General features: G+C 46.4%; 1 protein-coding gene across 2 annotated transcripts in view; it reads left to right on the top strand.

The window, feature by feature from the left end:
• LOC138651184 (serine/threonine-protein kinase SBK2-like) overlaps positions 1–25,045 on the top strand; it is a 410,627-nt gene that overhangs the window by 259,172 nt on the left and 126,410 nt on the right. For both annotated transcript variants that reach the window (XM_069741214.1, XM_069741212.1), the window contains exon 3: positions 24,441–24,643. In XM_069741214.1, the coding sequence (XP_069597315.1) occupies positions 24,441–24,643 (203 nt within the window). The remainder of the gene's footprint in view (positions 1–24,440; positions 24,644–25,045) is intronic.

Raw genomic sequence — 25,045 nt, 5'->3', positions numbered from 1 at the left:
TGGCACCTATGGTTCCATCTGTTGAGCCTCCTGCCCCGGTTTTGGTGGAGGGGGAATTGGAGTATATTGTGGAGAAGATTTTGGATTCTCGTGTTTCTAGACGGAAACTCCAGTATCTGGTTAAATGGAAGGGTTATGCTCAGGAAGATAATTCCTGGGTTTTTGCCTCTGATGTTCATGCTTCCGATCTTGTTCGTGCCTTTCATGCGGCTCATCCTGGTCGGCCTGGGGGCTCTGGTGAGGGTTCGGTGACCCCTCCTCAAGGGGGGGGGTACTGTTGTGAATTCTGTGGCTGAATTCACTCCTGTGGTCACAAGTGGTACTGCAGCTTCTGAGCTTCCTCCCTCAGGTGTTCTGGTGAGCTCGTTAACTGCTTCATTACTTAACTCCGCCTGATGCTGCTATCCTTGCTCCTTGTCAATGTTTCAGTGTTGGATCTGAGCTTCTCCTGATTGTTCCTGTGACCTGCTGCTCTGTATAGCTAAGTGCTTTTTGCTTTTTTGTTGCTTTTTTTCTGTCCAGCTTGTCTTTTGTTTTGCTGGAAGCTCTGAGACGCAAAGGGTGTACCGCCGTGCCGTTAGTTCGGCACGGTGGGTTTTTTTTGCCCCCTTTGCGTGGTTTTGCTTTAGGGTTTTTTGTAGACTGCAAAGTTCGCTTTACTGTCCTCGCTCTGTCCTAGAATATCGGGCCCCACTTTGCTGAATCTATTTCATCCCTACGTTTTGTCTTTTCATCTTACTCACAGTCATTATATGTGGGGGGCTGCCTTTTCCTTTGGGGAATTTCTCTGGGGCAAGTCAGGCCTATTTTTCTATCTTCAGGCTAGCTAGTTTCTTAGGCTGTGCCGAGTTGCCTAGGTAGTTGTTAGGCGCAATCCACAGCCGCTTTTAGTTGTGTTTAGGATAGGATCAGGTGTGCAGTCTACAGAGTTTCCACGTCTCAGAGCTCGTTCTTGTATTTTTGGGTATTTGTCAGATCACTGTGTGCGCTCTGATCGCTAAGCACACTGTGTTTCTGGATTGCCTTCATAACACCTGTCATTAGCAAACATAACAGTACAAGTAGCCACACTAATGATTCTCAATAGAGGGAAAGAAAAAGTTCTGACATCATTTTTTTTTTTTTCTGCTCTGTGTTCACTTTTTTTTTTCCCCTAGACATTTGGGTGATTCTGGACCCAGGTGTGGACATGGATATTCAGGGTCTGTGCTCTTCAATGGATAATCTCGTTATAAATGTACAAAAAATTCAAGATACTATTGATCAGAAATCTATGTTAGAACCAAGAATTCCTATTCCTGATTTGTTTTTTGGAGATAGAACTAAGTTTCTAAGTTTCAAAAATAATTGTAAGCTATTTCTGGCCTTGAAACCTCATTCTTCTGGTAATCCTATTCAACAGGTTTTGATTATTATTTCTTTTTTGCGCGGCGACCCTCAAGACTGGGCATTTTCTCTTGCGCCAGGAGACCCTGCATTGAGTAGTGTCGATGCGTTTTTCCTGGCGCTCGGATTGCTGTACGATGAGCCTAATTCAGTGGATCAGGCTGAGAAAAATTTGCTGGCTTTGTGCCAGGGTCAGGATGATATAGAAGTATATTGTCAGAAATTTAGGAAATGGTCAGTACTCACTCAGTGGAATGAATCTGCGCTGGCAGCTTTGTTCAGAAAGGGTCTCTCTGAGGCTCTTAAGGATGTCATGGTGGGATTTCCTATGCCTGCTGGTTTGAATGAGTCTTTGTCTTTGGCCATTCAGATCGGTCGACGCTTGCGCGAGCGTAAATCTGTGCACCATTTGGCGGTACTGCCTGAGGTTAAACCTGAGCCTATGCAGTGCGATAGGACTATGACTAGAGTTGAACGGCAGGAATACAGACGTCTGAATGGTCTGTGTTTCTACTGTGGTGATTCCACTCATGCTATTTCTGATTGTCCTAAGCGCACTAAGCGGTCCGCTAGGTCTGCCGTCATTGGTACTGTACAGTCCAAATTCCTTCTGTCCATTACCTTGATATGCTCTTTGTCGTCGTTTTCTGTCATGGCGTTTGTGGATTCGGGCGCTGCCCTGAATCTGATGGATTTGGATTATGCTAAACGTTGTGGGTTTTTCTTGGAGCCTTTGCGGTGTCCTATTCCATTGAGAGGAATTGATGCTACACCTTTGGCCAAGAATAAACCTCAATACTGGGCCCAGCTGACCATGTGCATGGCTCCTGCACATCAGGAAGTTATTCGCTTTCTGGTGTTGCATAATCTGCATGATGTGGTCGTGTTGGGGTTGCCATGGCTACAAACCCATAATCCAGTATTGGATTGGAATTCCATGTCGGTATCCAGCTGGGGTTGTCAGGGGGTACATGGTGATGTTCCATTTTTGTCGATTTCGTCATCCACCCCTTCTGAGGTCCCAGAGTTCTTGTCTGATTATCAGGATGTATTTGAAGAGCCCAAGTCCGATGCTCTACCTCCGCATAGGGATTGTGATTGTGCTATCAATTTGATTCCTGGTAGTAAATTCCCTAAAGGTCGATTATTTAATTTTTCCGTGCCCGAACACGCCGCTATGCGCAGTTATGTGAAGGAATCCCTGGAGAAGGGACATATTCGCCCATCGTCATCACCACTGGGAGCAGGGTTCTTCTTTGTAGCCAAGAAGGATGGTTCGCTGAGACCGTGTATTGATTACCGCCTTCTTAATAAGATCACTGTTAAATTTCAGTATCCCTTGCCATTGTTATCTGACTTGTTTGCTCGGATTAAGGGGGCTAGTTGGTTCACTAAGATAGATCTTCGTGGTGCGTATAATCTGGTGAGAATCAGGCAAGGAGATGAATGGAAAACTGCATTCAATACGCCCGAGGGTCATTTTGAGTATCTAGTGATGCCGTTCGGACTTGCCAATGCTCCATCTGTGTTTCAGTCTTTTATGCATGACATCTTCCGTGAGTATCTGGATAAATTCCTGATTGTTTACTTGGATGACATTTTGATCTTCTCAGATGATTGGGAGTCTCATGTGAAGCAGGTCAGAATGGTTTTTCAGGTCCTGCGTGCTAACTCTTTGTTTGTGAAGGGATCAAAGTGTCTCTTCGGTGTGCAGAAAGTTTCATTTTTGGGGTTCATCTTTACCCCTTCTACTATCGAGATGGATCCAGTTAAGGTCCAAGCCATCCAGGATTGGATTCAGCCGACATCTCTGAAAAGTCTGCAAAAGTTCCTGGGCTTTGCTAATTTTTATCGTCGCTTCATCTGTAATTTTTCTAGCATTGCCAAACCATTGACCGATTTGACCAAAAAGGGTGCTGATTTGGTTAATTGGTCTTCTGCTGCTGTGGAAGCTTTTCAGGAGTTGAAGCGTCGTTTTTGTTCTGCCCCTGTGTTGTGTCAGCCAGATGTTTCTCTTCCGTTCCAGGTCGAGGTTGATGCTTCTGAGATTGGAGCAGGGGCGGTTTTGTCACAGAGAGGTTCTGATTGCTCAGTGATGAAACCATGTGCTTTCTTTTCCAGGAAGTTTTCGCCCGCTGAGCGTAATTATGATGTGGGCAATCGAGAGTTGCTGGCCATGAAGTGGGCATTCGAGGAGTGGCGTCATTGGCTTGAAGGAGCTAAGCATCGCGTGGTGGTATTGACTGATCATAAGAACTTGACTTATCTCGAGTCTGCCAAGCGCTTGAATCCTAGACAGGCCCGTTGGTCGTTATTTTTTGCCCGCTTCGACTTTGTGATTTCGTACTTTCCGGGCTCTAAAAATGTGAAGGCGGATGCTCTGTCTAGGAGTTTTGTGCCCGACTCTCCGGGTTTATCTGAGCCAGCGGGTATCCTCAAGGTATCCTCATTGTGTCTGCCATCTCCCCTGATTTGCGGCGGGTGCTGCAAAAATTTCAGGCGAATAAACCTGATCGTTGTCCAGCAGAGAAACCTGATAGGTGGACTAATAAACTTATCTCTGAACTTCATTGTTCGGTGTTGGCTGGTCATCCTGGAATCTTTGGTACCAGAGAGTTAGTGGCTAGATCCTTCTGGTGGCCATCTCTGTCACGGGATGTACGTACTTTTGTGCAGTCCTGTGGGATTTGTGCTAGGGCTAAGCCCTGCTGTTCTCGTGCCAGTGGGTTGCTTTTGCCCTTGCCGGTCCCAAAGAGGCCTTGGACACATATTTCGATGGATTTCGATGGATGGCTAAATTGCCTTCCTCCTCTGATTTGGTACCTTTGTTCTTTCAGCATGTGGTTCGGTTGCATGGCATTCCTGAGAATATTGGAATTGGAGTATATTGTGGAGAAGATTTTGGATTCTCGTGTTTCTAGACGGAAACTCCAGTATCTGGTTAAATGGAAGGGTTATGCTCAGGAAGATAATTCCTGGGTTTTTGCCTCTGATGTTCATGCTTCCGATCTTGTTCGTGCCTTTCATGCGGCTCATCCTGGTCGGCCTGGGGGCTCTGGTGAGGGTTCGGTGACCCCTCCTCAAGGGGGGGGGGTACTGTTGTGAATTCTGTGGCTGAATTCACTCCTGTGGTCACAAGTGGTACTGCAGCTTCTGAGCTTCCTCCCTCAGGTGTTCTGGCCTTGGACACATATTTCGATGGATTTCATTTCTGACCTTCCCGTTTCTCAAAAGATGTCAGTCATTTGGGTGGTCTGTGATCGCTTTTCTAAAATGGTCCATCTGGTGCCCTTGGCTAAATTGCCTTCCTCCTCTGATTTGGTACCTTTGTTCTTTCAGCATGTGGTTCGGTTGCATGGCATTCCTGAGAATATTGTTTCTGACAGAGGTTCCCAGTTTGTTTCAAGGTTTTGGCGAGCCTTTTGTGGTAGGATGGGCATTGACCTATCCTTTTCCTCGGCTTTCCATCCTCAGACTAATGGCCAGACCGAACGAACCAATCAGACCTTGGAAACATATCTGAGATGTTTTGTTTCTGTAGACCAGGATGATTGGGTGTCCTTTTTGCCGTTGGCTGAGTTCGCCCTTAATAATCGGGCCAGCTCGGCTACCTTGGTTTCTCCATTTTTTTGCAATTCTGGGTTCCATCCTCGTTTCTCTTCAGGACAGGTTGAGTCTTCGGACTGTCCTGGTGTGGATTCTGTGGTGGATAGGTTGCAGCAGATCTGGACTCAGGTAGTGGACAATTTGATCTTGTCCCAGGAGAAAGCTCAACTTTTCGCTAATCGCAGACGCCGTGTGGGTCCCCGACTTCGTGTTGGGCATCTGGTTTGGTTATCTTCTCGTCATATTCCTATGAAGGTTTCCTCTCCTAAATTTAAACCTCGTTTTATTGGTCCGTATAGGATTTCTGAGGTTCTCAATCCTGTGTCTTTTCGTTTGACCCTCCCAGACTCCTTTTCCATACATAATGTATTCCATAGGTCGTTGTTGCGGAGATACGTGGCACCTATGGTTCCATCTGTTGAGCCTCCTGCCCCGGTTTTGGTGGAGGGGGAATTGGAGTATATTGTGGAGAAGATTTTGGATTCTCGTGTTTCTAGACGGAAACTCCAGTATCTGGTTAAATGGAAGGGTTATGCTCAGGAAGATAATTCCTGGGTTTTTGCCTCTGATGTTCATGCTTCCGATCTTGTTCGTGCCTTTCATGCGGCTCATCCTGGTCGGCCTGGGGGCTCTGGTGAGGGTTCGGTGACCCCTCCTCAAGGGGGGGGGTACTGTTGTGAATTCTGTGGCTGAATTCACTCCTGTGGTCACAAGTGGTACTGCAGCTTCTGAGCTTCCTCCCTCAGGTGTTCTGGTGAGCTCGTTAACTGCTTCATTACTTAACTCCGCCTGATGCTGCTATCCTTGCTCCTTGTCAATGTTTCAGTGTTGGATCTGAGCTTCTCCTGATTGTTCCTGTGACCTGCTGCTCTGTATAGCTAAGTGCTTTTTGCTTTTTTGTTGCTTTTTTTCTGTCCAGCTTGTCTTTTGTTTTGCTGGAAGCTCTGAGACGCAAAGGGTGTACCGCCGTGCCGTTAGTTCGGCACGGTGGGTTTTTTTTGCCCCCTTTGCGTGGTTTTGCTTTAGGGTTTTTTGTAGACTGCAAAGTTCGCTTTACTGTCCTCGCTCTGTCCTAGAATATCGGGCCCCACTTTGCTGAATCTATTTCATCCCTACGTTTTGTCTTTTCATCTTACTCACAGTCATTATATGTGGGGGGCTGCCTTTTCCTTTGGGGAATTTCTCTGGGGCAAGTCAGGCCTATTTTTCTATCTTCAGGCTAGCTAGTTTCTTAGGCTGTGCCGAGTTGCCTAGGTAGTTGTTAGGCGCAATCCACAGCCGCTTTTAGTTGTGTTTAGGATAGGATCAGGTGTGCAGTCTACAGAGTTTCCACGTCTCAGAGCTCGTTCTTGTATTTTTGGGTATTTGTCAGATCACTGTGTGCGCTCTGATCGCTAAGCACACTGTGTTTCTGGATTGCCTTCATAACACCTGTCATTAGCAAACATAACAGTACAAGTAGCCACACTAATGATTCTCAATAGAGGGAAAGAAAAAGTTCTGACATCATTTTTTTTTTTTTCTGCTCTGTGTTCACTTTTTTTTTTTCCCCTAGACATTTGGGTGATTCTGGACCCAGGTGTGGACATGGATATTCAGGGTCTGTGCTCTTCAATGGATAATCTCGTTATAAATGTACAAAAAATTCAAGATACTATTGATCAGAAATCTATGTTAGAACCAAGAATTCCTATTCCTGATTTGTTTTTTGGAGATAGAACTAAGTTTCTAAGTTTCAAAAATAATTGTAAGCTATTTCTGGCCTTGAAACCTCATTCTTCTGGTAATCCTATTCAACAGGTTTTGATTATTATTTCTTTTTTGCGCGGCGACCCTCAAGACTGGGCATTTTCTCTTGCGCCAGGAGACCCTGCATTGAGTAGTGTCGATGCGTTTTTCCTGGCGCTCGGATTGCTGTACGATGAGCCTAATTCAGTGGATCAGGCTGAGAAAAATTTGCTGGCTTTGTGCCAGGGTCAGGATGATATAGAAGTATATTGTCAGAAATTTAGGAAATGGTCAGTACTCACTCAGTGGAATGAATCTGCGCTGGCAGCTTTGTTCAGAAAGGGTCTCTCTGAGGCTCTTAAGGATGTCATGGTGGGATTTCCTATGCCTGCTGGTTTGAATGAGTCTTTGTCTTTGGCCATTCAGATCGGTCGACGCTTGCGCGAGCGTAAATCTGTGCACCATTTGGCGGTACTGCCTGAGGTTAAACCTGAGCCTATGCAGTGCGATAGGACTATGACTAGAGTTGAACGGCAGGAATACAGACGTCTGAATGGTCTGTGTTTCTACTGTGGTGATTCCACTCATGCTATTTCTGATTGTCCTAAGCGCACTAAGCGGTCCGCTAGGTCTGCCGTCATTGGTACTGTACAGTCCAAATTCCTTCTGTCCATTACCTTGATATGCTCTTTGTCGTCGTTTTCTGTCATGGCGTTTGTGGATTCGGGCGCTGCCCTGAATCTGATGGATTTGGATTATGCTAAACGTTGTGGGTTTTTCTTGGAGCCTTTGCGGTGTCCTATTCCATTGAGAGGAATTGATGCTACACCTTTGGCCAAGAATAAACCTCAATACTGGGCCCAGCTGACCATGTGCATGGCTCCTGCACATCAGGAAGTTATTCGCTTTCTGGTGTTGCATAATCTGCATGATGTGGTCGTGTTGGGGTTGCCATGGCTACAAACCCATAATCCAGTATTGGATTGGAATTCCATGTCGGTATCCAGCTGGGGTTGTCAGGGGGTACATGGTGATGTTCCATTTTTGTCGATTTCGTCATCCACCCCTTCTGAGGTCCCAGAGTTCTTGTCTGATTATCAGGATGTATTTGAAGAGCCCAAGTCCGATGCTCTACCTCCGCATAGGGATTGTGATTGTGCTATCAATTTGATTCCTGGTAGTAAATTCCCTAAAGGTCGATTATTTAATTTTTCCGTGCCCGAACACGCCGCTATGCGCAGTTATGTGAAGGAATCCCTGGAGAAGGGACATATTCGCCCATCGTCATCACCACTGGGAGCAGGGTTCTTCTTTGTAGCCAAGAAGGATGGTTCGCTGAGACCGTGTATTGATTACCGCCTTCTTAATAAGATCACTGTTAAATTTCAGTATCCCTTGCCATTGTTATCTGACTTGTTTGCTCGGATTAAGGGGGCTAGTTGGTTCACTAAGATAGATCTTCGTGGTGCGTATAATCTGGTGAGAATCAGGCAAGGAGATGAATGGAAAACTGCATTCAATACGCCCGAGGGTCATTTTGAGTATCTAGTGATGCCGTTCGGACTTGCCAATGCTCCATCTGTGTTTCAGTCTTTTATGCATGACATCTTCCGTGAGTATCTGGATAAATTCCTGATTGTTTACTTGGATGACATTTTGATCTTCTCAGATGATTGGGAGTCTCATGTGAAGCAGGTCAGAATGGTTTTTCAGGTCCTGCGTGCTAACTCTTTGTTTGTGAAGGGATCAAAGTGTCTCTTCGGTGTGCAGAAAGTTTCATTTTTGGGGTTCATCTTTACCCCTTCTACTATCGAGATGGATCCAGTTAAGGTCCAAGCCATCCAGGATTGGATTCAGCCGACATCTCTGAAAAGTCTGCAAAAGTTCCTGGGCTTTGCTAATTTTTATCGTCGCTTCATCTGTAATTTTTCTAGCATTGCCAAACCATTGACCGATTTGACCAAAAAGGGTGCTGATTTGGTTAATTGGTCTTCTGCTGCTGTGGAAGCTTTTCAGGAGTTGAAGCGTCGTTTTTGTTCTGCCCCTGTGTTGTGTCAGCCAGATGTTTCTCTTCCGTTCCAGGTCGAGGTTGATGCTTCTGAGATTGGAGCAGGGGCGGTTTTGTCACAGAGAGGTTCTGATTGCTCAGTGATGAAACCATGTGCTTTCTTTTCCAGGAAGTTTTCGCCCGCTGAGCGTAATTATGATGTGGGCAATCGAGAGTTGCTGGCCATGAAGTGGGCATTCGAGGAGTGGCGTCATTGGCTTGAAGGAGCTAAGCATCGCGTGGTGGTATTGACTGATCATAAGAACTTGACTTATCTCGAGTCTGCCAAGCGCTTGAATCCTAGACAGGCCCGTTGGTCGTTATTTTTTGCCCGCTTCGACTTTGTGATTTCGTACTTTCCGGGCTCTAAAAATGTGAAGGCGGATGCTCTGTCTAGGAGTTTTGTGCCCGACTCTCCGGGTTTATCTGAGCCAGCGGGTATCCTCAAGGTATCCTCATTGTGTCTGCCATCTCCCCTGATTTGCGGCGGGTGCTGCAAAAATTTCAGGCGAATAAACCTGATCGTTGTCCAGCAGAGAAACCTGATAGGTGGACTAATAAACTTATCTCTGAACTTCATTGTTCGGTGTTGGCTGGTCATCCTGGAATCTTTGGTACCAGAGAGTTAGTGGCTAGATCCTTCTGGTGGCCATCTCTGTCACGGGATGTACGTACTTTTGTGCAGTCCTGTGGGATTTGTGCTAGGGCTAAGCCCTGCTGTTCTCGTGCCAGTGGGTTGCTTTTGCCCTTGCCGGTCCCAAAGAGGCCTTGGACACATATTTCGATGGATTTCATTTCTGACCTTCCCGTTTCTCAAAAGATGTCAGTCATTTGGGTGGTCTGTGATCGCTTTTCTAAAATGGTCCATCTGGTGCCCTTGGCTAAATTGCCTTCCTCCTCTGATTTGGTACCTTTGTTCTTTCAGCATGTGGTTCGGTTGCATGGCATTCCTGAGAATATTGTTTCTGACAGAGGTTCCCAGTTTGTTTCAAGGTTTTGGCGAGCCTTTTGTGGTAGGATGGGCATTGACCTATCCTTTTCCTCGGCTTTCCATCCTCAGACTAATGGCCAGACCGAACGAACCAATCAGACCTTGGAAACATATCTGAGATGTTTTGTTTCTGCAGACCAGGATGATTGGGTGTCCTTTTTGCCGTTGGCTGAGTTCGCCCTTAATAATCGGGCCAGCTCGGCTACCTTGGTTTCTCCATTTTTTTGCAATTCTGGGTTCCATCCTCGTTTCTCTTCAGGACAGGTTGAGTCTTCGGACTGTCCTGGTGTGGATTCTGTGGTGGATAGGTTGCAGCAGATCTGGACTCAGGTAGTGGACAATTTGATCTTGTCCCAGGAGAAAGCTCAACTTTTCGCTAATCGCAGACGCCGTGTGGGTCCCCGACTTCGTGTTGGGCATCTGGTTTGGTTATCTTCTCGTCATATTCCTATGAAGGTTTCCTCTCCTAAATTTAAACCTCGTTTTATTGGTCCGTATAGGATTTCTGAGGTTCTCAATCCTGTGTCTTTTCGTTTGACCCTCCCAGACTCCTTTTCCATACATAATGTATTCCATAGGTCGTTGTTGCGGAGATACGTGGCACCTATGGTTCCATCTGTTGAGCCTCCTGCCCCGGTTTTGGTGGAGGGGGAATTGGAGTATATTGTGGAGAAGATTTTGGATTCTCGTGTTTCTAGACGGAAACTCCAGTATCTGGTTAAATGGAAGGGTTATGCTCAGGAAGATAATTCCTGGGTTTTTGCCTCTGATGTTCATGCTTCCGATCTTGTTCGTGCCTTTCATGCGGCTCATCCTGGTCGGCCTGGGGGCTCTGGTGAGGGTTCGGTGACCCCTCCTCAAGGGGGGGGGGTACTGTTGTGAATTCTGTGGCTGAATTCACTCCTGTGGTCACAAGTGGTACTGCAGCTTCTGAGCTTCCTCCCTCAGGTGTTCTGGTGAGCTCGTTAACTGCTTCATTACTTAACTCCGCCTGATGCTGCTATCCTTGCTCCTTGTCAATGTTTCAGTGTTGGATCTGAGCTTCTCCTGATTGTTCCTGTGACCTGCTGCTCTGTATAGCTAAGTGCTTTTTGCTTTTTTGTTGCTTTTTTTCTGTCCAGCTTGTCTTTTGTTTTGCTGGAAGCTCTGAGACGCAAAGGGTGTACCGCCGTGCCGTTAGTTCGGCACGGTGGGTTTTTTTTGCCCCCTTTGCGTGGTTTTGCTTTAGGGTTTTTTGTAGACTGCAAAGTTCGCTTTACTGTCCTCGCTCTGTCCTAGAATATCGGGCCCCACTTTGCTGAATCTATTTCATCCCTACGTTTTGTCTTTTCATCTTACTCACAGTCATTATATGTGGGGGGCTGCCTTTTCCTTTGGGGAATTTCTCTGGGGCAAGTCAGGCCTATTTTTCTATCTTCAGGCTAGCTAGTTTCTTAGGCTGTGCCGAGTTGCCTAGGTAGTTGTTAGGTGCAATCCACAGCCGCTTTTAGTTGTGTTTAGGATAGGATCAGGTGTGCAGTCTACAGAGTTTCCACGTCTCAGAGCTCGTTCTTGTATTTTTGGGTATTTGTCAGATCACTGTGTGCGCTCTGATCGCTAAGCACACTGTGTTTCTGGATTGCCTTCATAACACCTGTCATTAGCAAACATAACAGTAAGGTTGTAGCACCCTCGGCCAATGAAGCTAGTCAGCAACGCTACATCCCTTCCGTCACTGTAAGCCCACCATTTCCCGCACCACCTGCAGTATCTGTGCAGGTTTCGTTGCCAGGCCAAAGCAGTCAGGGTTAGGAAATCACCAGTTTCGTAGTAGGAAACACTGCATGTAGGGCACCGGGAAGAATACCATCTCCAACCGTCTCTCAGTCTGCCATGTCCACCGGCACCCCCGCTAGTTCCACGATCTCCAGCTCTCCAGTCCAGCTCACCCTACATGAGACTCTCGTTAGAAAAAGGAAGTACTCATCCTCGCATCCGTGTACACAGGGTTTGAACGCCCACATTGCTAGACTAATCTCGTTAGAGATGATGCCCTACCAGTTAGTTGAAAGCGAAGCTTTCAAAGCCCTGATGGACTACGCTGTACCACGCTACGAGCTACCCAGTCGACACTTCTTTTCGAGAAAAGCCATCCCAGCCCTCCACCAGCATGTTAAAGAGCGCATCGTCCATGCACTCAGGCAATCTGTGAGTACAAAGGTGCACCTGACAACAGATGCATGGACCAGTAGGCATGGCCAGGGACGTTACGTGTCCATCACGGCACACTGGGTGAATGTGGTGGATGCAGGGTCCACAGGGGACAACAATGTTGGGACAGTTCTGCCTAGCCCACGGTCTAGGAAACAGTTGGCTGTAGCCGTTCGCCCCTCCCTCCTCCTCCTCCTCATCCTCCTGCAGAAGCGAGAGCTCGTCCACAGACCGCAGTCGCACAACCACTCCATCCGCAGCTGCCACTGTTGCACACCAGGTGTCCCATTATGGGGCAGCTACTGGCAAGCGTCAGCAGGCTGTATTGGCAATGAAGTGTTTGGGCGACAACAGACACAACGCGGAAGTTCTGTCCAAGTTCTTGCAGAAAGAAACGCAGTCATGGCTGGGCACTGTACATCTTGAGGCAGGCAAGGTAGTGAGTGATAACGGAAGGAATTTCATGGCTGCCATAGCCCTTTCCCAATTGAAACACATTCCTTGCCTGGCTCACACCTTAAACCTGGTGGTGCAGTGCTTCCTGAAAAGTTATCCGAGGTTATCCGACCTGCTCCTCAAAGTGCGCAGACTTTGCTCGCATATCCGCCGTTCTCCCGTACACTCTAGCCGTATGCAGAACTATCAGCGGTCTTTGAACCTTCCCCAGCATCGCCTAATCATCGACGTTGCAACAAGGTGGAACTCAACACTGCACATGCTTCAGAGACTGTGCGAACAGAGGCGTGCTGTTATGTATTTGTGGGAGGATACACATACACGGGCAGGCAGTTGGATGGCAGACATGGAGTTGTCAGGTGTGCAGTGGTCGAAGGTACAAGACATGTGTCAAGTCCTTCAGTGTTTTGAGGAATGCACACGGCTGATTAGTGCAGACAACGCCATAATAAGCATGAGCATCCCCCTAATGCGTCTGCTGATGCAAAGTTTGACGCACATAAAGGAGCAGACGTCTGCAGCAGAGGAAGAGGAAAGCCTTGATGACAGTCAGCCATTGTCTGGTCAGGGCAGTGTACAGGATGAGGTAGTGGGCGAACAGGAGGAGGAGGACGAGGAGGATGATGGGGATGAGTATTTTTTTGAATGAGGAAGCTTCTTCGGGGCCAATGGAAATTGGTGGCGTGGCAAGGCCGGGTTCTGGTTTTTTGAGGGACACAAGTGACGTAGATTTGCCTGTAACTGCCCGTCAACCCAGCACAACCGCAGATTTGACAACTGGAACTTTGGCCCACATGGCAGATTATGCCTTACGTATCCTCAAAAGGGACCCACGCATTATTAAAATGATGACCGATGACGATTACTGGTTGGCCTGCCTCGTTGATCCTCGCTATAAAGGCAAATTGCAAAATATTATGCCACATGAGAACCTGGAACAAATATTAGCACCCAAACAATCAACTCTTGTTGACCGTTTGATTCAGGCATTCCCAGCACACAGCGCCGGTGATGGTTCTCACATGAGCTGCAGGGGGCAGCAGACCAGAGGTGTTAGAGGTGCACAAATCAGAAGTGGCGTTGGACAGAGGGGTTTTCTGACCAGGTTGTGGAGTGATTTTGCTATGACCGCAGACAGGACAGGTACTGCAGCATCAATTCAAAGTGACAGGAGACAACATTTGTCCAGTATGGTTACTATTTTTCATCCCTTATCGATGTTCTCCCTCAACCGTCATTCCCATTTGATTACTGGGGATCCAAATTAGAGACCTGGCCAGAATTGGCAGAATATGCATTGCAGGAGCTTGCTTGCCCAGCAGCTAGTGTGCTATCAGAAAGAGTATTCACTGCTGCTGGTTCAAAATGCTACCCAAAATGTTGATGATCTAACCTTCATTAAAATGAACCACTCATGGATTTCGAATTATTTTGCCCCACCTTTCCCGGCTGACACCTAGCTTTCCTATGAAAAGGTCTTGCTTGTGGACTGGTCTGACTGAGTTTTCCAATCTCGTAATTTGCAGCAGTTGTTTGTCCAGCATACGACATGTTTACAACTCCCTAAATGGGCAAACTCCCCCCACGGGGCCGTGGTCTCGCCACTTGGTGCCAGCACCTGTGAGAGTGCCGTTTGTCTGAAGAGGTGGGTGTGCACGCTTTTGGTCGACGGCACTGCCACTGGGTCCCTCATAGTACAATAAAGTGTCTCTGGTGGTGGTGGCGCGCAACCAACGTCAGACACACCGTTGTAACATGAGGGGCCCTGGGCCTGTACTGCCGGCCACAAGACAGTTCCCCCCCCAGCTCAAACAGTGCTCTACCACTTGCAAAATTATCTCTCACAGCTCCACCAATGTTTAGTCTATGCGCTGACATCCTTCAATGCCTGACACTGACAATACCAATGTGTTGACATGTATGATGCTACTTAAAATAGTCAGGGGCAGTGTCCTATATTTACACCAGTAAATACTTAGCGCCAAATTACTAGGTCTGAAACTCAGCAGAGGAGCCTGTTGTGAATTCTGTGGCTGAGTTCACTTCTGTGGTCACAAGTGGTATTGCAGTCTCTGGGCTTCCTCCCTCAGGTGTTTTGGTGAGCTCGTTGGCTGCCTTGCTATTTAGCTCCACCTGAGTCTGTCTTCCTTGCTCCTTGTCAATGTTCCAGTGTTGGATCTGAGCTACTGCATCTTTCCTTGGGCCTGCTGCTCTGCTAGATAAGTGCTTCTAGTTTGTTTTCTGTTTTTTCTGTCCAGCTTGCTATTAACTTTTGCTGGAAGCTCTGAGAAGCAAAGGGGTGCACCGCCGTGCTGTTAGTTCGGCACGGTGGGTCTTTTTGCCCCTTTGCGTGGTTTTCGTTTTAGGGTTTTTTGTAGACTGCATAGTTCTCTTTGCTATCCTCGCTCTGTCTAGAATATCGGGCCTCACTTTGCTGAATCTATTTCATTCCTACGTTTGTCTTTTCATCTTGCTAACAGTCATTATATGTGGGGGGCTGCCTATTCCTTTGGGGTATTTCTCTGAGGTAAGTCAGGCTTGTATTTCTATCTTCAGGCTAGTCAGCTCCTCAGGCAGTGCCGAGTTGCATAGGTAGTGATAGGCGCAATCCACTGCTGCTTATAGTTGTGTGAGGATAGATCAGGTACTGCAGTCTACAGAGATTCCACGTCTCAGAGCTCGTCCTATTGTTTTTGGTTATTGCCAGATCTCTGTATGTGCGCTGATTACTGCACGCTGTGTTGCCTGATTGCCAGCCATAACAGTACAAGGAGCCTCACCAATGATTCCCAATAGAGGGAAAAAAGAAATCCTGACATCATTTTTTTTTCTTAGCTCTGTCTTCAGTCTTTTTTTTCCCCTAGACATTAGAGTGCTTCAGGACACAGCTGTGGACATGGATATTCAGGCTCTGTGCTCCTCAATGGATAATCTCGTTGTAAATGTACAAAAGATTCAAGATACTATTGATCAGAAATCGATGCTAGAACCAAGAATTCCGATTCCTGATTTGTTTTTTGGTGACAGAACTAAGTTCCTGAGCTTCAGAAATAATTGTAAGCTATTTTTGGCCTTGAAACCTCATTCTTCTGGTAATCCTATTCAACAGGTTTTGATTATTATTTCTTTTTTGCGCGGCGACCCACAGGACTGGGCGTTTTCTCTTGCACCAGGAGATTCTGCATTGAGTAATGTTGATGCATTTTTCCAGGAGCTGGGATTGCTTTACGATGAGCCTAATTCAGTGGATCTGGCTGAGAAAAATCTGCTGGCTTTATGCCAGGGTCAGGATGATGTAGAAGTATATGGTCAGAAATTTAGGAAGTGGTCAGTACTCACTCTGTGGAATGAATCTGCACTAGCGGCTTTGTTCAGAAAGGGTCTCTCTGAAGCTCTTAAGGATGTAATGGTGGGATTTCCTATGCCTGCTGGTTTGAATGAGTCTATGTCCTTGGCCATTCAGATCGGTCGTCGCTTGCGCGAGCGTAAATCTGTGCACCATCTGGCGGTATTGTCTGAGAGTAAACCTGAGCCTATGCAGTGCGACAGGACTATGACTAAAGTAGAACGGCAAGAACACAGACGTCTGAACAGACTGTGTTTCTATTGTGGTGATTCTACTCATGCTATTTCTAATTGTCCTAAACGCACTAGGCGGTTCGATAGCTCTGCCGTTATTGGTACTGTACAGTCCAAATTCCTTTTGTCCATTACCTTAATGTGCTCTTTGTCATCGTATTCTGTCATGGCGTTTGTGGATTCAGGCGCTGCCCTGAATCTGATGGATTTGGATTATGCTAAACGTTGTGGATTTTTCTTGGAGCCTTTGCGGTGTCCTATTCCGTTGAGAGGAATTGATGCTACACCTTTGGCCAAGAATAAGCCTCAGTACTGGGCCCAGCTGACCATGTGCATGGCTCCTGCACATCAGGAAGTTATTCGCTTTCTGGTACTACATAATTTGCATGATGTGGTCGTGTTGGGGTTGCCATGGCTACAAACCCATAATCCAGTATTGGATTGGAACTCTATGTCGGTAACCAGCTGGGGTTGTCAGGGAGTACATGGTGATGTTCCATTTTTGTCTATTTCGTCATCCATTCCTTCTGACATCCCAGAGTTCTTGTCGGACTTTCAGGATGTATTTGAAGAGTCCAAGTCTGATGCCCTACCTCCGCATAGGAATTGTGATTGTGCTATCGATTTGATTCCTGGTAGTAAATTCCCTAAGGGTCGTTTATTTAATTTGTCCGTACCTGAACACACCGCTATGCGCAGTTATGTGAAGGAGTCCCTGGAGAAGGGACATATTCGCCCATCGTCGTCACCATTGGGAGCAGGGTTCTTTTTTGTAGCCAAGAAGGATGGTTCGCTAAGACCGTGTATTGATTACCGCCTTCTTAATAAGATCACTGTTAAGTTTCAGTATCCCTTGCCATTGATTTCTGACTTGTTTGCTCGGATTAAGGGGGCTAGTTGGTTTACTAAGATTGATCTTCGTGGTGCGTATAATCTGGTGAGAATCAGGCAGGGAGATGAATGGAAAACGGCATTTAATACGCCCGAGGGTCATTTTGAGTATCTGGTGATGCCGTTCGGACTTGCCAATGCTCCATCTGTTTTTCAGTCTTTTATGCATGACATTTTCCGTGAGTATCTGGATAAATTCTTGATTGTTTACTTGGATGACATTTTGATCTTCTCAGATGATTGGGAGTCGCATGTGAAGCAAGTCAGAATGGTTTTCCAGGTACTCCGTGCTAATTCCTTGTTCGTGAAGGGATCAAAGTGTCTCTTCGGTGTGCAGAAAGTTTCATTTTTGGGGTTCATCTTTTCCCCTTCTACTATCGAGATGGATCCGGTTAAGGTTCAGGCCATCCAGGATTGGACTCAGCCGACATCTCTAAAAAGTCTGCAGAAATTCCTGGGCTTTGCTAATTTTTATCGTCGCTTCATCTGTAATTTTTCTAGCATTGCCAGACCATTGACCGATTTGACCAAGAAGGGTGCTGATTTGGTTAATTGGTCTTCTGCTGCCGTGGAAGCTTTTCAGGAGTTGAAGCGTCGTTTTTGCTGTGCCCCTGTGTTGTGTCAACCTGATGTTTCTCTTCCGTTCCAGGTCGAGGTTGATGCTTCTGAGATTGGTGCAGGGGCGGTTTTGTCACAGAGAGGTTCTGGTTGCTCAGTGTTCAAACCATGTGCTTTCTTTTCCAGGAAATTTTCTGCTGCTGAGCGTAATTATGATGTGGGCAACCGAGAGTTGCTGGCCATGAAGTGGGCATTCGAGGAGTGGCGTCATTGGCTTGAGGGTGCTAAGCATCGCGTGGTGGTTTTGACTGATCATAAGAACCTTACTTATCTTGAGTCTGCCAAGCGCTTGAATCCTAGACAGGCCCGTTGGTCGTTATTTTTTGCTCGTTTTGATTTTGTGATTTCATACCTTCCGGGCTCTAAAAATGTGAAGGCGGATGCTCTGTCTAGGAGTTTTGTGCCCGACTCTCCGGGGTTATCTGAGCCGGCGAGTATCCTCAAGGAAGGAGTCATTGTGTCTGCCATCTCCCCTGATTTGCGGAGAGTGTTGCAGAAATTTCAGGCTAATAAACCTGATCGTTGTCCGGCCGAGAAACTGTTCGTCCCTGATAGGTGGACTAGTAAAGTTATCTCTGAACTTCATTGTTCGGTGCTGGCCGGTCATCCAGGAATCTTTGGTACCAGGGAGTTGGTTGCTAGATCCTTCTGGTGGCCATCTCTGTCACGGGATGTGCGTGCTTTTGTGCAGTCCTGTGGAATTTGTGCTAGGGCTAAGCCCTGCTGTTCACGTGCCAGTGGGTTGCTTTTGCCCTTGCCGGTCCCGAAGAGGCCTTGGACACATATTTCGATGGATTTCATTTCTGACCTTCCCGTTTCTCAAAAAATGTCGGTCATTTGGGTGGTCTGTGATCGCTTTTCTAAAATGGTCCATCTGGTGCCCTTGGTTAAATTGCCTTCCTCCTCTGATTTGGTGCCTTTGTTCTTCCAGCATGTGGTTCGTTTACATGGCATTCCTGAGAATATTGTTTCTGACAGAGGTTCCCAGTTTGTCTCGAGGTTCTGGCGAGCCTTTTGTGGTAGGATGGGCATTGACCTATCTTTCTCCTCGGCCTTCCATCCTCAGACTAATGGCCAGACCGAACGAACCAATCAGACCTTGGAAACATATCTGAGATGTTTTGTTTCCGCTGACCAGGATGATTGGGTGTCATTTTTGCCGTTGGCTGAGTTCGCCCTTAATAATCGGGCCAGCTTGGCTACCTTGGTCTCTCCATTTTTCTGCAATTCTGGGTTCCATCCTCATTTCTCTTCAGGACAGGTTGAGTCTTCGGACTGTCCGGGTGTGGATTCTGTGGTGGACAGGTTGCAGCAGATCTGGACTCAGGTAGTGGACAATTTGACCTTGTCCCAGGAGAAGGCTCAGCTTTTCGCTAATCGCAGACGCCGTGTGGGACCCCGACTTCGTGTTGGGGATCTGGTTTGGTTATCTTCTCGTCATATTCCTATGAAGGTTTCCTCTCCTAAATTTAAACCTCGTTTTATTGGTCCGTATAGGATTTCTGAGATTCTCAATCCGGTGTCTTTTCGTCTGACCCTCCCAGACTCCTTTTCCATACATAATGTATTCCATAGGTCGTTGTTGAGGAGATACGTGGCACCTATGGTTCCATCTGTGGAGCCTCCTGCCCCTGTTTTGGTGGAGGGGGAATTGGAGTATATTGTGGAGAAGATTTTGGATTCTCGTGTCTCTAGACGGAAACTCCAGTATCTGGTCAAATGGAAGGGTTATGCTCAGGAAGATAATTCCTGGGTTTTTGCCTCTGATGTCCATGCCCCAGATCTTGTTCGTGCCTTTCATGTGGCTCATCCTGGTCGGCCTGGGGGTTCTGGTGAGGGTTCGGTGACCCCTCCTCAAGGGGGGGGTACTGTGGTGAATTCTGTGGCTGAGTTCACTTCTGTGGTCACAAGTGGTATTGCAGTCTCTGGGCTTCCTCCCTCAGGTGTTTTGGTGAGCTCGTTGGCTGCCTTGCTATTTAGCTCCACCTGAGTCTGTCTTCCTTGCTCCTTGTCAATGTTCCAGTGTTGGATCTGAGCTACTGCATCGTTCCTTGGGCCTGCTGCTCTGCTAGATAAGTGCTTCTAGTTTGTTTTCTGTTTTTTCTGTCCAGCTTGCTATTAACTTTTGCTGGAAGCTCTGAGAAGCAAAGGGGTGCACCGCCGTGCTGTTAGTTCGGCGCGGTGGGTCTTTTTGCCCCTTTGCGTGGTTTTCGTTTTAGGGTTTTTTGTAGACTGCATAGTTCTCTTTGCTATCCTCGCTCTGTCTAGAATATCGGGCCTCACTTTGCTGAATCTATTTCATTCCTACGTTTGTCTTTTCATCTTGCTAACAGTCATTATATGTGGGGGGCTGCCTATTCCTTTGGGGTATTTCTCTGAGGTAAGTCAGGCTTGTATTTCTATCTTCAGGCTAGTCAGCTCCTCAGGCAGTGCCGAGTTGCATAGGTAGTGATAGGCGCAATCCACTGCTGCTTATAGTTGTGTGAGGATAGATCAGGTACTGCAGTCTACAGAGATTCCACGTCTCAGAGCTCGTCCTATTGTTTTTGGTTATTGCCAGATCTCTGTATGTGCGCTGATTACTGCACGCTGTGTTGCCTGATTGCCAGCCATAACAGGAGCCCACCCCTGTACCTAAGTATGCCACCATTTTGTTTTTTGGTTTTGTTGTATTGCGAGACATTAACATCTATTTATTTTTTTGGAGTACTAACTGTCAGACACTCCTTACAATCGGCCTCCGCTGACAACACCAATGCTGCCTGTGTACCCCTGCAAGATAATTCCAAGTGCATAGAGCCTACTTTTGTTATGTTAGGCCTACTAAGCCTGTCTGCGGTCCATAATAGAAATTGTCCTTCACTGACCACACCACTGCTGCCCGTGTACCCCTGGAACCTATTTTAAAGTGCCTACAGCCTACTTTTCTTATGTTAGGCCTACTAAGCCTGTCTGCGGTCCCTCCTTCCAATAGTCCTCCACTGACCAGACCAATGCTGGCCGTGTACCCCCGGAACCTATTTTAAATTGCATAGAGCATCCTTTTTTTAACTGTAGGCGTACTAAGTCTGTCTGCGGTCCATAATAGAAATTGTCCTTCACTGACCACACCACTGCTGCCCGTATACCCCTGGAACCTATTTTAAAGTGCCTACAGCCTACTTTTCTTATGTTAGGCCTACTAAGCCTGTCTGCGATCCCTCCTTCCAATAGTCCTCCACTGACCAGACCAATGCTGGCCGTGTACCCCTGGAACCTATTTTAAATTGCATAGAGCATCCTTTTTTTAATTGTAAGCGTACTAAGTCTGTCTGCGGTCCATAATAGAAATTGTCCTTCACTGACCACACCACTGCTGCCCGTGTACCCCTGGAGCCTATTTTAAAGTGCCTACAGCCTACTTATCTTATGTTAGGCCTACTAAGCCTGTCTGCGGTCCCTCCTTCCAATAGTCCTCCACTGACCAGACCAATGCTGGCCGTGTACCCCTGGAACCTATTTTAAATTGCATAGAGCATCCTTTTTTTAGTTGTAGGCGTACTAAGTCTGTCTACGGTCCATAATTGAAATTGTCCTCCACTGACCAGACCAATGCTGGCCGTGTACCCCTGGAACCTAGTTGAAAGTGCATAGAGCCTACTTTTTTTCTTTATTTTATATTTATAAAGCCCAGATGAACTACGCTGTACCACGGTACGAGCTACCCAGTTGACACTTCTTTTGCGAGAAAAGCCATCCCAGCCCTCCACCAGCATGTAAAAGTCCGCATTGTCCATGCACTCAGGCAATCTAAGAGTTGAAAGGTGCACCTGACAACAGATGCATGGACCAGTAGGCATGTCCACGGAAGGTTACGTGTCCATTACGGCGCACTGGGTTAATGTGGTGGATGCATGGTCCACAGGGGACAGCCTACTAAGTCTGTCTGCAGTGTTGTGAGTTCTGTTTTTGGGCTTCCTCTGGTGGTTACTGATGGTACTGGGTGATTTGTGTTCTGCTGTCTCTGGTGTCCACCTGTTCTATTAGGATTTGGGAGTTTCCTATTTAACCGGGCTTTCTTGTCATTTCCCCGCCGGCTATCAAGGTTATCAGAGTGTTTTGTTACCTCAGCTTCTGGCTTCAGTGATCTTCAGGACAAGCTAAGTTTTTGATTTTCTTGTTCCACATTTTGATTTATTTTTGTCTTGTCCAGCTTGCATATAATTGTTTCTTTGCTGCTGGTTGCTCTAGCGGGCTGTAATTGCTCCTCATGTTCCATGAGTTGGAACATGAGTTCAAGTAATTACAGGATGGTTTTTTGAAGGGTTTTTTGCTGACCGCGCAGTTTACTTTTGTATCCTCTGCTATCTAGTTTTAGCGGGCCTCATTTTGCTGAATCTGATTTCATACTGTGTATGTGCCTTCCTCTCATTTCACCGTCATTATATGTGGGGGGCTGCTATTTCTGTGGGGTATTTCTCTGGAGGCAAGAGAGGTCTGTGTTTCTTCTAATAGGGGAAGTTAGATCTTCGGCTGGTGCGAGACGTCTAGGATCAACGTAGGCACGTTCCCCGGCTATTGTTATTTGTGTGTTCAGGTTTAGGGTCGCGGTCAGCTCAGGTTCCATCACCCTAGAGCTCGTTGGTGCTTGTCCTTTTGTGATTCCCTGCCATTGGAATCATGACACTGCAGTCCCTAATTCAAATTGTCCTCCGCTGACCACACCAATGCTGCCTGTGTACCCCTGTAACCTTTTTTAAACTGCATTGAGCCAAATTTTTTGTTTAAGGCCTACTACCTGTGTCTGTCTGCGCCACTCAATACAGCTGTCCTCCTCTGAAAAAAGCTGAGCGTCAATTGTCTGGTTTTCAGCCTATAGGAATTTGAAAACTGCATTGGGGCTACTACTTCGGTAGGGCCTACTAATGGTGTCTGCCGCTCCAAGGTGTTCTCCTGGTAGCATTTCCTGAGCTTCAATTTTCAGGCTCTCGTTGAAGAGTTTTTTAATTTAAAAACTGCTGTGGGCCTACTTGTTTGGTTGGGTTCTAGAAACGGTGTCTGCCGCTCCAAGGTGTTCTCCAGATTGCCTTTCCTTAGCTTCAATTTTGAGGCTCTCGTTAAATTTTGTAATATAACAATGCATTTGGCCTACTTGTTTTGTTGGCCCTACTAACGGTGTCTGCCGCTCCTTGCTGTTCTCAACTGAACAAACCAGTGCCACCTGTTTACTTCTGTTTCGAATTTTGAACTGCATTTAGCCTACTTACTGATTTGGGCCTACTCATTGTGTCAGCCTCTCATTACAGTTGTCCTCCACTGAACAAAGCAATGCCCCCTGGTTAGTCCTGTTACCAATTTTGAACTGCATTTAGCCCACTTTATTCTTTGGGCCTATATCTGTGTTTCCTCCTCATCCTGCCCATTGCCCAGCCAGTGATAGATGAGTCTGCTGGTACATTGCCCCAGACCACTACATTCCCCTTGCACGCTACACAGCCAGAATCTGACCCTGAGGAAATTCAGGTTCCCCTTCCCACATACTATACCACCTTACAAGGGGACAAAGAGGAAGGTGAAGATGAAAGTGCAAGTTCCATCATCAGGTGGGGGGGGCATACTCGTTGGAAACGTCACTGGCACAGGGCCCCTCATAGTATGCAAAAGAGTCGCTGCCGGTGGGAGGCGCCCCCGCCATGCAAACACACCGCCGTACTTTGAGGGGCCCTGTGCCAGTGCCAATGCCAACGAGTGGGGCCCCCCTGCTTGCTCAGGATCACTGCACTTGCAAAGTTTAAATACTTACCTCGCCCTGCTCCACTGCCGTGACGTGGTCCAGATTTCCTGGGCCCACAAAATACTTGAACCCGCCCTACCCCCAACAACTTTAGCCAAATTACCCCCAATTTCCAATGCCTAACTATTATTGTAAGGGAAATTAAGATTGACAAGCTTCATTAAGAAGAATGGATGTTTTTAAAATGGGCACTCTAGGTGTTTTCCTGGCCCCCACTCACTGCCGACTATGCTGCCCCATTGACTTGCATTGGGTTTCGGTCGATCCCGACTTTATGACATAATCGGCCGATTTCACTCGACCCAACTTTTGAGATAGTCGGGTTTTGCGAAACCCGACTCGACTCTAAAAAAGTCAAGGTCGCTCAACCCTAGTGAATACATGTCTCCAATTTGCCAATTTAAACATTCTCATTTTTGGGGTAGTCTTACTGTAGCCTCTCCAGTGCAAATGTGGACACTTTAATTTACTGTCTGCAGCTATTGGAAAAAGTGGCCATGTTTCATGAGACATTTAAAGCATTACTGCTGAGGACCACTAGGCAGGTCGTTGTGCTGGAGGGCTGATTATATTTATGTGAAATTATTTAAAATCAGAGGTGACTGCATGAGTCATGTATTCAAATTCCCTGTTGGCACAGATTTTCCTGGGAAGTTTGATTTGCAGATAAGTTACTCTCTGCAAATTGAATGTCCTTTATTATACGATTGGGTTTGTCCAAACCAAAGAGAATAGTAAGCGTAAGATATAAAAAAAATAGAAATAAATACTTGTACTAACTCACCTGGTCCTCTTCGCACCTCCTGATCAGCGCTGCGAGTGCTGAATTCATGCCTCTTCTTGCTAGGTCAAGACTTCCAGCTCTAATGATGCCTGGCCGGTATGCCAATATGCAGAGTGCCAGGGTTCAGCGCTTTCAGTGGTGATAAGAAGATGAAAGGAGGATGGGTGACAGTGTGGAGGGGAAGGGCTAGAGATGTGAGCAGTATGGTGAGTATAAGTGTTGTTTATATCTATATACGGAAGCGAATTACAAAGTTTATAATATTTGAGCGCAGTATATTTAATATATTCATCTCTATTTCTAGGTACTTGTCTTAATTCATTTGAATTCATTTTAATATGATATATGAAACAAAATTATTTATCAAATATTTCTTTTTTTTTTTTTTAAGGAACACCAATGGCTCTAAAACTTCTATCAAAGACTTTTACCAAGCGGCAAAACTTTCTCTATGAGTACTGTGTGGCTTTGTCCCTTTCATCTCACCCAAATATCATTGGGATGTTCGGCATTGCATTTGAATCTTCTGACCACTATGGTTTCTTGTATGAAGTTGCTCTGCATCAAGACCTTATCTCCATTATAAAGCCAACAGTAAGACATTTTTTTTAATTGTGTGCCAGCATTATGTAGTATCTGGATATAATAAATTGGCTTTATTTGGTGCAGATTTTGCCACCACAGATGTGCTTTGGATAATTCCTCATTATCGCCATTTAAGGCACAGATTTCTCCTATATTTTATAATTGGAACAACAAAAAAGCCCCATGTATGGAAGTAAACACGTAAATGGATAAGAAATGATAGCCAAATTGTAGACCCAATCAAATAACAAACAGGTGTAATATGGTAAAATGCCTTTATTATAAATATATATATATATATATGTACTGGGCAAAAATTGGCAACAGCAGTACTGTGCCTGTAACTGTAGGAAAAGGTATACAGAACAAAATATACAGCAAAATAGCAATAATAAAACCGGACGCAAAAAG

This window comes from Ranitomeya imitator, chromosome 10 (assembly GCF_032444005.1).
Source record: "Ranitomeya imitator isolate aRanImi1 chromosome 10, aRanImi1.pri, whole genome shotgun sequence".
Classification (NCBI taxonomy): domain Eukaryota; kingdom Metazoa; phylum Chordata; class Amphibia; order Anura; family Dendrobatidae; genus Ranitomeya; species Ranitomeya imitator.
Note: the sequence above shows the minus strand (reverse complement) of the source record. Positions and strands in the feature narration are given on the sequence as shown.